General features: G+C 41.1%; 1 protein-coding gene across 1 annotated transcript in view; it reads right to left on the bottom strand.

Annotated features, from left to right (window-relative positions):
• The window catches only part of LOC127571338 (metabotropic glutamate receptor 7-like), a 547,846-nt gene that overhangs the window by 284,195 nt on the left and 249,659 nt on the right, over positions 1 to 13,992 (bottom strand). The window contains exon 3 of the mRNA XM_052017627.1: positions 2,391 to 2,526. Within this exon, the coding sequence (XP_051873587.1) occupies positions 2,391 to 2,526 (136 nt within the window). The remainder of the gene's footprint in view (positions 1 to 2,390; positions 2,527 to 13,992) is intronic.

The raw sequence follows: 13,992 nt of genomic DNA, 5'->3' as shown, positions 1-13,992 counted from the left end.
TGTTCGTGAGGTCTTGCTACATACTGACATGGACTCTTTTTTAATCCGTGGTGATGCAAATAGCCCAGAACATTGAATGCCATCAGTTCTGACCTGCTGAAGGCAACAACATTAAGAAGGCAGCAGATGGCTGAGCCTACCAAACTGCCAGGACAAATTCTTGTAGTGATATCCCTCGGATAAGACAATTGCCTTCCAACAACCACAACCATTTTATTTCTCACTGATTCCCTTTGACTTTAATGTTACAAGGGGTTTCTTGGTGCCACATGCAGTTAAGTTCTCCCTTGATGACAGAGGCAGTCACTCTCACCTCAACTGTAGAATTCAGCTGTGTTCGTATTTTACACAAGGGTTGTTATGAGGTTTGGAGCCAAATGTGCCTGACAAACAAAAGGTGACTATTGGTGAGTAGGTTTTTGGAGTATAAGGGCACCATTGTCAATGGCAACTTTCATCTCCCAGCTGATGATTGCAAATAGGCTGATGTAATGATAATTGGCGGGCAAGCAACATCGGGGCAATTTTCCACTTTGTTGGGTAGCTGCCAGTGCTGTTTCTGCACTAATACCCCTCAGCAAAAAGCAGCATTAATTCTGGAGCATAATCCTTCACTACTACAGTGAGAATGTTATTGAGGCACAGAGTCTCATTATACCCAGTGCTCCCAATCATTTCTTGATATCATTCCTTGAATTGAATGTACCGATTCCAGCAGATGTGATGGAGGAGACTTCAGGAAGAAAAAGTGTTGGATCATTGACTTAACATTTCTGATTGATGGTTACAAATGTCTCAGCCTTGTCCTGCCAATCTTCAAGGCTCTGAGAATTCATTAAGAATGGACCTGTTAATGGAGCTTCCCACTCCTAGTCATGGGTTAATTGTCATTATTCAGTATGCTGAGCAACAGAACTTGGATCTGATCTGTTGGTTGTGGGACCATAAGTTCTTGTCTTCCACCAGCCAACAACCATGCAACTCTGTGTTGTAGCTTCACCAGAGTGGGACATCATTTTTGGGTACCTCTGCTGATGCTCTTGGAAAGCTCTTGTACATTTCTCTTTGAACCGGGACTTCTCCTCTCATTTAATGGAAATGGCATAGAGCAGAATATGCCATGCCACAAGGTTACATATCACGGCCAAAAGCAAGCAGGTGCTACTGATGGATTGCAGCACCTGACGAACATCTGAGTTGCTGAATTGGTTACAAACTAATCCATTTAGCACAAGTACAGTGCCACACCAAGCAAAGGAGGGTGTCCTCACTGCAATGACACTATGCATGTTTGCACAAGGTATGTGGAAAGGGCATTCCAACCTATCGTTCTGCAACAAGTAGATTGATAAAGATCAGGTGAAGCAAGTTTATGGCTCTTTGTTTCTCTCATTATCTGCCACAGCCCCAGTGTCCTTCAGGACTCATCCATCTCAATCAGGAATGGTGTTACTGAGCCACCCAGTGAAGGTCACTGAATTCCCATACCCACAGTACGTTTCATGCCTCTGCAATCCTCACTGCCTCTTCCATATTAATGGAGAGCAATACTAATTCATCAGCAGCCAGAGGTTGTGAGCAGGTGGAGGCTTTGTTGTCTGTGCGTTTGATATCAGAAGGCTCTGTGGGCACCAAGTCATTGTTGAAGACTTTCAGGGCTATTCCAAGCCAAGAATAAACAACTGGCCCTCTGCCTCAGCTCAGTCACAGCAGAATCTGAACTGCAGATTATTAGTCAGAACCTCTGGATTGTTTGTCCAGTTTCATGACCATCTGCTACCATTTCCACCTCCACAACATTGCACGTCTCCAATTCCCACTCCCCAACCACCTCACTGAAACAGAAAGCCATTGTAATTTTATGGCATGTATAGATGAATTGAAATAGTAATCTTTTACAGTAAGCTATATTTTGTAGCTTCATACAGAGCCTCCCAACTCACGACTCCAGTACTTCAATGACCGACTTCTCTAATTCTCTGCCTAATTCCCTGTTTCCATCCTTCAACTCATCCAAAATATTACTGCTCATTCACTCAGGCAGAAGCCTCACCTACCCATTATCGCACCAGTTGACTTCAGATCATTCAGCACAGCTACAACCACCCCAGGTAAAGCCCAGTATGATACAGGAGAACACATGTGCAACCCCCACCCTCCCAGCCATCCCCTCTAACTTCTTGTTAAACCTCAACTTCAACTTATACAAAATGTCTTCTAAGTTCCCTGAAAATCTCTATCTTTTCTTTTCTGAATAAATATAGACTGAACTTTCTTTTAATACTACTGGTAACATTTTTATATGAAGGTTTATTATTAATATGTCATCAGTTGTTCTGTTGGAAACTGTGGGAAAGCCAACATTCAGATCACAAATGTGTCCTGCTCACCTGATGTCATCCTCATTGGCAAAAATGATTATGCCACGAACATTAGGTGTATCCAAAAGGCGCCTGATGATTTTATCATAGTCTCCTCTTCTCGACTCCATCGGGATTTTCAGGGACTGAGCAATGCAAATCCCACCTAGGAGATGTGGAAAAAAATCCACGTGAAAACAATAAAATTATGCAACTGAAAACAAAATTGTCCTTGTTTAATTCTGTCAGAAATTTAGCCATGGTGCTGTGTTATAGATTATCAGGAGAACATTTCTGTTCAGTTGAACTCTTTATTTCCTCTTAGGTCTTCACTTTTCTCCCAATTTAGATGCTAGACCTCTTTGTGTTTAAGGATTTTGTTCAAAGTCAAAGCCCCTTTTAAACAGGATCTCACAAACAGGAGCTATTTTCGGGAAGAAATTTCACCAAATCCTGAGGGATGACTTGAGACAAAACTTTTAATAACTTTAGTCATAATAGAAATCGGCATGGAGCTACATTGTTTGAGGCAGATGTCTGTTCTGGCAGACTCTATAGATCTGAGGGTGTTATTGTAGCATGTAGTCTAAAAATAGTTTTGTACTACCCTTTAATATTCCCTTCAAACTGAAGCATTTAAAATTAACAGGACCAGTTTGGTGCATAACATTTAAAGAAAAACTCTCGAGTGCCATAAATAAAAGTGAATGTTGAGTGACAAGCAATCTTGGCCAGTACTGTGACATAGAGACAATCTTGAGAACATGGTAGCAGTCATGATGTTGAATGGTATTCTCTATAGTCCTGAACGTTTTTCACTTTCAAGTACATATTTATTTCCCTTATGAAAGGGACTATGAAATCCATTTTCACTACTCTTCTATCCCAGCTGCTACCTCTGTACCTCAGACTTGTAAACCTTCTTCAAGTCTGATACGCAGAATCCAACAATACTATAGCTAAGGTCATACCAGTGGTCTACTTCAGAAGCCCAGCATTCCTGGATTGTTAACTTTTACAAATTTATAGTTCCAGTTTCAAAGCATTGCAAAGTAAACATTCTAATCAAGTCCTTGGCCCCTAGATCATAATTTATAAAATTCAAACAAAGGAACTTACACTCACACAGCACCTTTCTTGAATGCAGGATGTTCCAGTGAACATCACAATTAATAATGCACAGATTATTAATAATGCACATAATTAACATTAATGCACATTAATTAATAATGCACATAAATTACAGCTACTTTAACCATAAACTTGAATTCAAAAGTTAACCTACAATTTACTGCAATACTGACAAACTCTGTTGCTATGATTTGCCACTGTCTGTTTTCATGTTCAAGCCATCTCCAGTAATTTCAATGATGGACAGCAGTACTGAATAAAAAACATGAGGAAGTAAGCCTGTCGGAGAATTAAATAACAAGACCTTCGTAAAGGCATTCATATATTGCCTTTAAAATATTAAAACAGCATCACAGTGGCAATAATTGGAAATCAATGGAGACCAGCCAGAGGAAAGCTTAGACAAGGGGACAATCTCTGCCATTCAGCATTTCTTAATACACTTCTGTATTGCCACAAATCATCATCCTCATCTTAATGCACTCCAATCTCCTTGGTACTCCTCTTTCTCCCAACTCTTCCCAGTTTAAATGACATTCCCTTCTCCTCCCACAATTCAAACTTGCAACCTCTTTCCCCACCCTCAGCATGCCACACACTACTCTATCATTGATATACAGATGGTAATCCTATCCTGATCAATTTTTGCTTGTGTGCCAGTTTTGAGGGTGATAATCTGTGCATTATTAATTGTGATTTTAAGGTGTGGGAGGGGGAGAGGTCTCAAAGAAGGCAAGAAAGGTGGCATTAATGAAGAAAGTCTATTCAGCGAGGCCTCGAGGAAGGAAGGCACAGTTGCCACTGAGGGAAGCAAAGGAACATTAAACATAGAACAGTCGAGCACAGGAACAGGCCCTTCGGCCCACAATGTCTAGATCGAACACGGTGCCAGATTAAAACAAAGCTCTTCTGCCTATACATGATCCATATCCCTCCATTTCCTGCCTATTCATGTGTCTATATAACAACCTATTAAACACCATTATCCTATCTGTTCCCACCACTCCCTCCCGGCATCCCATTCCAGGCATCTACCACTCTGTGTAAAAAAAACTTGCCCTGGCATCTCCTTTAAACTTTTCCACTTCCAATTTGAATGCATGTCCTCTAATATTTGACATTTCTAACCTGGGAAAAAGATTCTAACTATCCATGTCTCAAATAATCTTATAAATTTCTATCAGGTCTCTCTTCGCCCTCCAACACTCCAGAGAAAACAACCCAAGTTTGTCCAACATTAAAGTCCAAAGACAGAGCGTCAAGGATTAACGAATATGAGAGAAAACTACACAAGGATGTCTGCCTAAAAGGTTGTCAAAACTGAAATGGTCATCTATCCTAACCTTCTCTGTTTAATCTAGAAATTTTCCATTAATCCGCTGTCCTCTTGCCTGGGATACATTTGCTTAAAATTTGGTAGGAGCTATTAATTTGGCCTCATCAGTCACTGCTGTCCTTAGAACCACTGGCGTGTCTGATCATCTCCTTCATGCATGATTAAATGTTCATTGAAACTCATCATCACTGCAAAGTCAGAGTGCCATCCAAAATGCCCTCCTCCCCAACTACCTCCACTAATTGCTGCGGTGCATTTAATAAACACCTTGTGCTTAGATATCGATAGTACAATTAAACTGATTTTCAAAAAGAATGTCCTTTTTCAAACAAAAATATTGATGCAGAGCCAAGTTTGACTACAGTTGGCAGAGGATCATCTGAACCAGCCTGAGATTTTTTAGGAACCAACACAGAGATTTGAATGGTTATTAAGCCTCAAGGCCAAAGCAGCATCAGAACTTACAAGCTTTAACACATCGCTGCCAATTGAACATCTACATGGATCAACTGATGCCATTGTTGCCATGGGAACAGATTGCTTTCAGGTCATCAGCAAACCATATGGTGAAATAATTTTCGTTTTCTAATCTGGGCACATGCCCAGACTCAAGGAGTAATTTAGATTACAGGCATTATAAATTGGTAAATTGGTTTATTATTGTCACATGTACCGAGGTACAGTGAAAAACTTGTCTTGCATACCGTTCATACATATCAATTCATTACAACAGTGCATTGAGGTAGTACAAGGTAAAACAATAACAGAGTGCAGAATAAAGTGTAACAGTTACAGAGAAAGTGTAGTACAGGTAGATAATAAGGTGCAAGGTCATAATGAGGTAGATTATGTCCATCTTATCATACGAGAGAACTGTTCAATAGTCTTATAACAGTGGGATAGAAGCTGTCCTTGAGCCTGGTGGTAAGTGCTTTCAGGTTTTTGTATCTTCTGCTCGATAGGAGGGGGGAAAGAGAGAATGTCCGGGGTGTGTGGGGTCTTTGATTACATTGGCTGCTTTACCGAGGCAGTAAGAAGTGCAGAGTCCATGAACTGCAGGCTGGATTCCATGATGTGCTGAGTTGTGTCCACAACTCCCTGCAGTTTCTTGTGGTCACAGGCAGAGCAGTTGCCATACCAAGCTATGATGCATCCAGATAGGATGCTTTATATGGTGCATCCATAAAAATTGCTGAGGGTCAAAGGGAACATGCCAAATTTCTTTAGCCTCCTGAGGAAGTAGAGGCGCTGGTGAGCTTTCTTGGCCATGGTGTCAACGTGGTTGGACCAGGACAGGCTATTGGTTATGTTCACTCCTAGGAACTTCTAGGAACTTGAAGCTCTCCACCCTCTTGACATCTTAGACAGGAGCATGTGGCACCACCCCCCTTGCTGAACTCAATGACCAGCTCTTGTATTTTCCCAACATTAAGGGAAAGCTACTTGTCATGACACCATGTCACTAGGCTCTCTATCTGCATCCCATACTGCAACTGGTTATTTGAGTACTCGTTATTTGAATACCACTACGGTGGTATCATCTGAAAACTTGTAGATGGAGTTAGAGCAGAATCTGGCCACATAGTCATGAACGTTTAAGGAAAAGAGTAGGGGTCTGAGGACACAGTCTTGTGGGGCACCAGTGTTGAGAAGAATCATGGTGGAGATGTTGCTGCCTATCCTCACTGATTGTGGTCTGTTGGTCAGGAAGTCAAGAATCCACTTGCAAAGGGAGGTGCTGAGTTCCAAGTCTAGGGGTTTGGACATGAGTTTGCTTGGAATTATAGTATTGAAGGCGGAGCTGTAGTCAATTAACAACAGTCTAATGTAGGTGTCTTTACTGTCCAGATGCTCCAGAGATGAGTGTAGGGCCAGGGAGATGGCGTTTGCCATAGACCTGTTTCGATGGTCGGCGAATTGCAATGGGTCGAGGTTGTCTGGGAGGCTGGAGTTAATGTGTGCCATGACCAGCTTCTCAAAGTACTTCATGATGGTGGATGTCAGAGCCACCAGGCGGTAGTCATTAAGGCACGTTATATTGTTTTCCCGAGGTACTAGGATGATGGTGGTCTTCTGAAAGCAGGTGAGAACCTCAGATTGAAGCAGGAAGAGGGTTAGCATAACGCTATTACAGTGCCAGCGACCCGGGTTCAATTCTGGCCGCTGTCTGTAAGGAGTTTGTACGTTCTCTCTGTGTCTGCGTGTGTTTCCTCTGGGTGCTCCAGTTTCCTCCCACACTCCAAAGACGTACGGGTTAGGAAGTTCTGGGCATGCTGTGTTGGCACTGGAAGCGTGGCGACACTTGCGGGCTGCCCCCAGAACACTCTATGCAAAAGATGCATTTCACTGTGTGTTTCGATGTACATGTGTCTAATAAAGATAACTTATCTTATCTTAACTACCCCTGCCAGCTGATCTGCACAGGATCTGAAGACACAGCCAGGAACAGCAATTGGGGAAGATGATTTCTGCGGATTCACTCTCCTGAAGACTGATCTTATGTCCGCAACAGTGACCATGGGTTCAGGTGCATTGGAGGCTGTTGGGGTGGGTGGCGATATTTCAATCCCCTTCTGTTCAACATGCATATAATGTGTTAAGCTCATCGGGAAGAGGTGTGCTGTTGTCACTGATGCTGTCTGACTTCGCTTGTAGCCCGTTACAGTATGTAAGCCCTGCCACAACTGACGGCACGCAACCGTGGTGTCCTTTCCACAATAAACATGGCAATATTCTAAGGGCTATAGAAAAATTAGAAGACTTGCCATTGGGTAAAGGGCAACTGGCCTAAATGCTCTGATGCTATCTTGCCTGTCGTTGCAAACTATTTTCTGTTGTTTCTTTTTATTTCAGATTTCTAACATCTGTAATCTTTTGCTTCACTGGTTTAAGACCAATTGATTCTCTAAATGAAAGGGCCAGGTACCTCCTCTTCAAGCCTCTATCTTACAGTGGTCCTCAGGAAAAATAACAGAACATAGCAAGGTACATGGAAGATGAGTCTGCAAATGGATCCTTTGTACTGATGTTCAAATGATAGATAGCTGTTAAATGATGGGCAGGTTTGCAATGAGAGTGGAGGTGGGGCTGAGAGGTTTAGCAGTAGATAGGCACTGGAAGTAGTTTTAGAATGAATGCATTCAGAGAACCCTTTGGTCTGTTTCCCAGAGATGAAACTCTGCCAAGTGTGTATTACTAACAAATGTAAACTTCATTTCATGTATGCACATCATAACAAAATGCACACTGTAGTTTACTTTATCTTATCTTTATCATATTTACTTGATCATACTGTACAATTATAAAAGCAGAAACTTAGTCTGTTTCAAGTGTACAATCTGCATTTTGCCTTGTCTCTTTGGAAATGAGAGGCAGTTCTGTAGTCTGTATTATCTATTGAAGGAATGAATCTTAATTATGTTGTGATACCATTGGTGAATTTCCATGTAAAGTGCAAAAAATCCATGTGCAAACTCCTCTATTGGACACACATGCTTCAGTTTGACCTGAAGATTGGATGATGGTAGACACCAATCCACATGAGCCTCTGTGGAGGCTTTGGGAGGAGATGTGGTTGGTTATGGCACTGAGATGTTGGAATGAAGGAGGAGAGAATGGAGTGTTAACAGAGGTCGGGACTCAAAGTGAGAAATAATATCAAAGAGAGGTGAAATAGATGACAGAAGCAAGACAAGAGAGGAAACTGGAAGCATTTTGGCGGAGATGGGAGTGTGCCAAGGGCAGGATCAAAGAAAATTACCGGTATAAATTGTGGGAATGAAGCATTATGGCCACTTATACTGGGTGACCTGAGGCAGAGAAGGGAGAGTGGACAGCACAATGCTGATAGGAAAAGACAATTGTCTGAAGTTAGCTGGAATGGGTGGTTGGTAAAGTGCTCAAGAAAAGCTCAGTTGTCTCTGTAAATGGGTTGGCAAAAGTGGTGCCCCTACAAATCAAGTTGCAAGGAGAGAGTATAACTGGAGCCTGGTCAAGGTCAGTTGAAGGATCATATTCGAGAACCCTTTCTGGGATCTAATCAGTCAGCTGAAAATCCAATGGAACTTGCAATCTAATTTTTGCTAGATTAAAGTCTATAAATTACAAAGGACATTAATTGCTTGTAATTAACTAGAATTCTCATAATTCTCTGAGCAAGTGTACAACTATAAAAGGGGATAACAGATCTTAAAGGTCTGCAATTGTTGTATATGAGTGAGCACAGTATCCAATACCATGATTAAAATGGTCAATCTTGAATCTCACATGAACTGTGTGGCAATTTACCAAAAGAAACACTCCCTCCCAGTTATTGATGTGTTACTGCTTGTGAGAGAATTTTGTTTAAAATCCCAGCTGAAATAACTTGTTTCCACTTGACAAATAGAGAGTTTCCAATAAAACTAAACACAATCCCTTCCTCATCAAATATAATCTAATGCCCATATTCGCCTACGTCTCAAATACTTTTAGCGAAGTTTTTGAGCTTCAATTTCTACCCCCCCTCCCCCCACCCACCAATGTTGTCCCAGCCATCAGACATGGTCTATTTAGAGTGTCATTAAGATCACTTACTCTCATCTCACCATTTAAAGTTTTAAGTTCTGAGTGCTATATTCTGTGAGACCCTACATTATAATGCTTCACTAATAATAAGAAGCTTACTTCTACCAATGCAAAATCTATTGATTCCACTGCCATCAATACAAAATTAATCCTTCAACTGTAGCGGTTGCTACCGCGGAATAAAACAAGACTCTACTCGGAGGATTGCCAAACAGAACTGGTTTATTTTCCCGCCTTGCGCAGGCCCTTTAAGGGAGAATGTTCCCGCCCAAAACAACCGGCAATGACGTAAATCCTACGTCATCAGGACTTTCCCGCGCGCGGGTTCTTCCCGTCGCTCGGAAAGACGAGGCCCGCCATCTTGGGCCTCGTCGCTCCGACGCCGCGCGACCCGACTGCCGAGCCGGTTCGCCTGACTAGACGGTGAGTCGCCACACAACCCCCCCCAGAACCGACGATACAGTCCCCAAGGTCCGTGGGCTGTGCCAGCTGCCGCTTAGGGGGGCGGCCTCTGCGTCGCGGCGTGGCAACCTCGACAGGCTGTTGCAGATCCAAATGGGCCGGTTTGAGGTGGCGTCGGAAAGACGAGGCCCACCGCCATCTTGGGCCTCGTCGCTCCGACGCCGCGCGACCCGACTGCCGAGCTGGTTCGCCCGACTAGACGGTGAGTCGCCACACAACAAACATTAGTAATGACTGTCATGGATCCAATCCGATTTGGCTTTGCTTTCCTAACACTGTTCATGTAATATATCAATGGGCATCCAGTAAACCATATCCTTTGGTCATTGAGTCTTGATGTGCACGAAGAATTATGATGAAGTGCAGCTTTTCGTCTAATTGTTTGAAAATTATAACTCAGCCAACTCATTGGATCTCTAAAGAACAAAGTATATTGCTTTTGAGTTATCTATCAGATCTTTTGTTTTTAATTGCCTTGAAAAAAAAGTAAATTAATCCTCATCTATAATGTTCATGACAATTATGAATATGGGTGTGTCTATGGGGTTAGGGTGGGTGGAGGAACAAATGGGCATTGAAGAAATATCTTCAAACTCTTCTTGAGGAATTGAAACTTGACGAGAGGTAATATGAGGATACTCACTCATCCCAAACAAAGGTCCACAACTGTTAAGAATTCCAAAGGCAAAAAGCTTTATGCGTGCTACCTGATTCCCCAAACTGATAACATTTTGGGTTTGCACTGGTGTTGGCTCATTGAGCACAGCTTGTGAGTAATGTATGCTGCAGCTTCTCCTAGGGCCTACCTAGTGGCTGAAGCAATGGCAGCAACAGCTAGCAAACCATGGTTGCTAACCCTACATTGGATAGATAGTGGATGTTAATAATCACTGCAAAGAGGCTAGAATAGCCATTAGTTAATCAGAATGCTGTGCAACCTTCATGGATGCCAGACAGTACTGAAGATTGGCATTTATATCATGTAGCCGCACACCTACAGTGAACAAACTGCTGGCCATTGGGATGAGTTCAAACACAGCCAGTCCTGTAAAAGTGTATTTCCAATACAATGGAAGGGAATGGTTGAGAGGAAATCACCTTTGAAGTTAAAAAGGTAATCTAGAGCACAACCTTCCTTTACTGCCCTATTGGACTTTCCACCCTTTCTTTTTCCCCAATAATCTTTATTTGTTCCCCTAGAATCAAACATGAGTGATGGCCAAAATAAATTTGTTGTATGGAATGATGATTGTCCCTTTCTTAGCTGAATGTTAAAAGCATGAGGAATAGCAGGAATAGGTCATTGAGCCATTCAATATCATGGCTGCTACCATGTCTCAAGCCATTTTCCCACCTGTCCCCACATCTTTTATTCTCTAACTTCACAAGAATCTATCAATTTTAGCCCTAAATATATTTAATGATTAAGAATCAAAACCCTCCGTGGGAGAAAATTCCAAAAATGTATACCGATCATCACATTTCAAACCCTTTATCCCGAGACTGTGTCTCCTAGCTCTAGACTCTCCATGCAGAGGACGCACAATCTTTTATCTTCTCTGTTAACCCCTTAATCCCTTCTCTGTTAATCCTATTGGTTTCAATGAGATCACTTCTCATTCTTCTAAATTCTATTGAGTATAGTCCAATCTTTCTCTATCTTTCCTCACAGAATAAACCCCCTTGTCCTAGCATTCAATTAAATGAATCCAAGGCAATTTCATTCTCCTTTAGGTATGGAGAACACACAATACTCAAAAAAATATTTTGCCAAAGGCCTGTACAATTTCAGGAAGACATTCTTACTTTTGCACTCCAACCCCTTTGAAATAAAGACCATTTATTTTTAAAGTTCTGTATTTTACGTACAAGTTTACTTTCATCTGCATCTGATGAACCAGCACACTAAGATCACTCTTGAGTTGTACATAAGCATTGCTTAGCTAAGTCTCAGTTTACAATTTTAGGAGTTGAATGGCAACTTGCATTGCTCTCTTTCATTCACACTACGGATGATATAATTAACTGAAAGACTGAACACTTAATGATCCTGGGATACATTATTTTGGGAAAATCATTAAACTTAATTGCTTTTCTGTTCTTTGGTAGCTTGGAGTCCCACATTGAAGAACTTTGCAGACACAAGTTAACCATTACACCATCTAGACCATGATGAGCACAAGGAGAAGTAAACGAGCTATGCACTTTGCATACAAATTTAGTTCAGAGTTGCCATAGAAGCAACAATATTGTAACCATCAGTTACAACATTGAATTTTTATTTAAGTTGGTCTTGGCTCATGAACATTGATTACTAGTTTCTATGTCAATATTCGGAATCAATTACATCTTGAGGAACTGGAATAACGTTGACTACAGAAAATAGGGGGTGACAGAAGACAACTTGGTTTTACTTAACACTTCTTAGAATTTCAAGACCTCTCATGCTGCTTGAGAGTGAATGAAGTGCTGCTGAATTGTATTTCTAACTAGAATTAAGACATGGTAACCAATTTGCACTCAGCAAGTTCCCATAAACAGCACTGCAATAACAACTAGATACAGGAAAACTCCAATAATCTCTCACCCTCGGGATTTTGGTGGTACCAGACTGGCAGATTTTCTGGACTATTGGACGTTACTCCTAATTATATCTCAACACACTTTTAATTCACTTCTTAAAAATCATATTGCAGAAGAGCAGAATCTTCCAGTGAATGTGGTGAGTTTAAAACAAGCAGGAAGCAAAACTGGTGTGTTTAAAGCAAGTGGAGAATGTAGCCCGGTGACTTTAAGTGAAAAACAATTAGGAGATGGTGTAAAATAAACAACATTCAACAATGCACTTCACATTCAGCAGCACAGAAAATAGGTGACTGAACTATAATGATACTAATGAGTGAGCCAGTTGCTAAGCCACTAGAATTTCTGAATAATTGAATATTAGATTATCGGAGTTCTGCTTAACTATTTTGTGATGTTGAATGTTGATTAAAGGATAAATATTCACCTGGACACCAGAGATATCTCAATTGCTCTTTTTCAAAATACTAGCAACCAAAACGTTTGTGCATCAGGTGTTTGAATTAAACCCAGAACCTTGAGACTCAGAGACAAGAGGTCTACACACTGAGCCAAAGCAGACTGTATCCCTTCACTGAAGGGAAGGGATGAGCCCATTGAATTTTCACTGCAAAGCAGCAGCTTTTGTGGTCATTTTTTCCAAACAGCAGCCCAAAAGTCCCTATGGTCTATTGCCCACCCACTGAAATTAGTGGCTCAGCTTTGCAAAGTTGTTTCACTGATCATTTCTAATTACTATTGGTACAGATCTATGTGACAGTTAATGGAGGTTCATATTCTATCTGGATGGTCTATAATGCTATTGCTTAATCAGCCTGTAAGATCTTAAATGATCTATTATGATAATTTGCTATTTAAAATGACACAGTTTTTACTTAATCTCTAAAGAAGCATTTTATACCAATTAACACAAAATACTTTCAAGTCATTGCACTATTTGTCCATAATATGACTTGGGTAGAAGTTGTCTAGCTCTCTCTTTTAAATTTTGGGTATAAAACTCTAGTCTAGCATTTCAGTGCAATACTAATGGAGTGTGCTACTTTTAGATGATGTGTTAAATTGAGTCCTCCTCTGCTCTCAGAGGTGTCTGGAAAAGATCCCTTTGCACAAGTTTGAAGGGCAGGTGAGTTATCCTTGTTATTCTGGCCAAAATTTTTCCCTCAATCAACAGCACTAAAAAAAATGTGCTATCTAGACATTATTATATTGTTATTTGTGAGAGCTTGCTATAGGCAAATTCACTGCTACATTTCCTACATTGCAACAATGGCTACACTTCAAAATTACTTAATCAACTTAAAAATGCTTTGGGATACCCAGAAGCTATGAAAGCAGTTTCATAACAATGTGTCTCTTCCTTGTATGGAGGATTATGAAATTGACTGCATTATAATTCCCTGGGTTCTCAATAGCTCTTTTCATACAAATCTTGTAAGATGCATAATACATAGCCTGCCTTGGAAATTCTCCACATCTTACCCCATGACTCAAGAGATTTTTCAAAGAAACAGTAGTCATTAAATAAAAGCAGTTCAAAGGTGGATCCTTCCA

This window comes from Pristis pectinata, chromosome 6, assembly GCF_009764475.1.
Source record: "Pristis pectinata isolate sPriPec2 chromosome 6, sPriPec2.1.pri, whole genome shotgun sequence".
Lineage (NCBI taxonomy): Eukaryota > Metazoa > Chordata > Chondrichthyes > Rhinopristiformes > Pristidae > Pristis > Pristis pectinata.
This window is presented reverse-complemented; position numbering and strand designations above follow the sequence as displayed.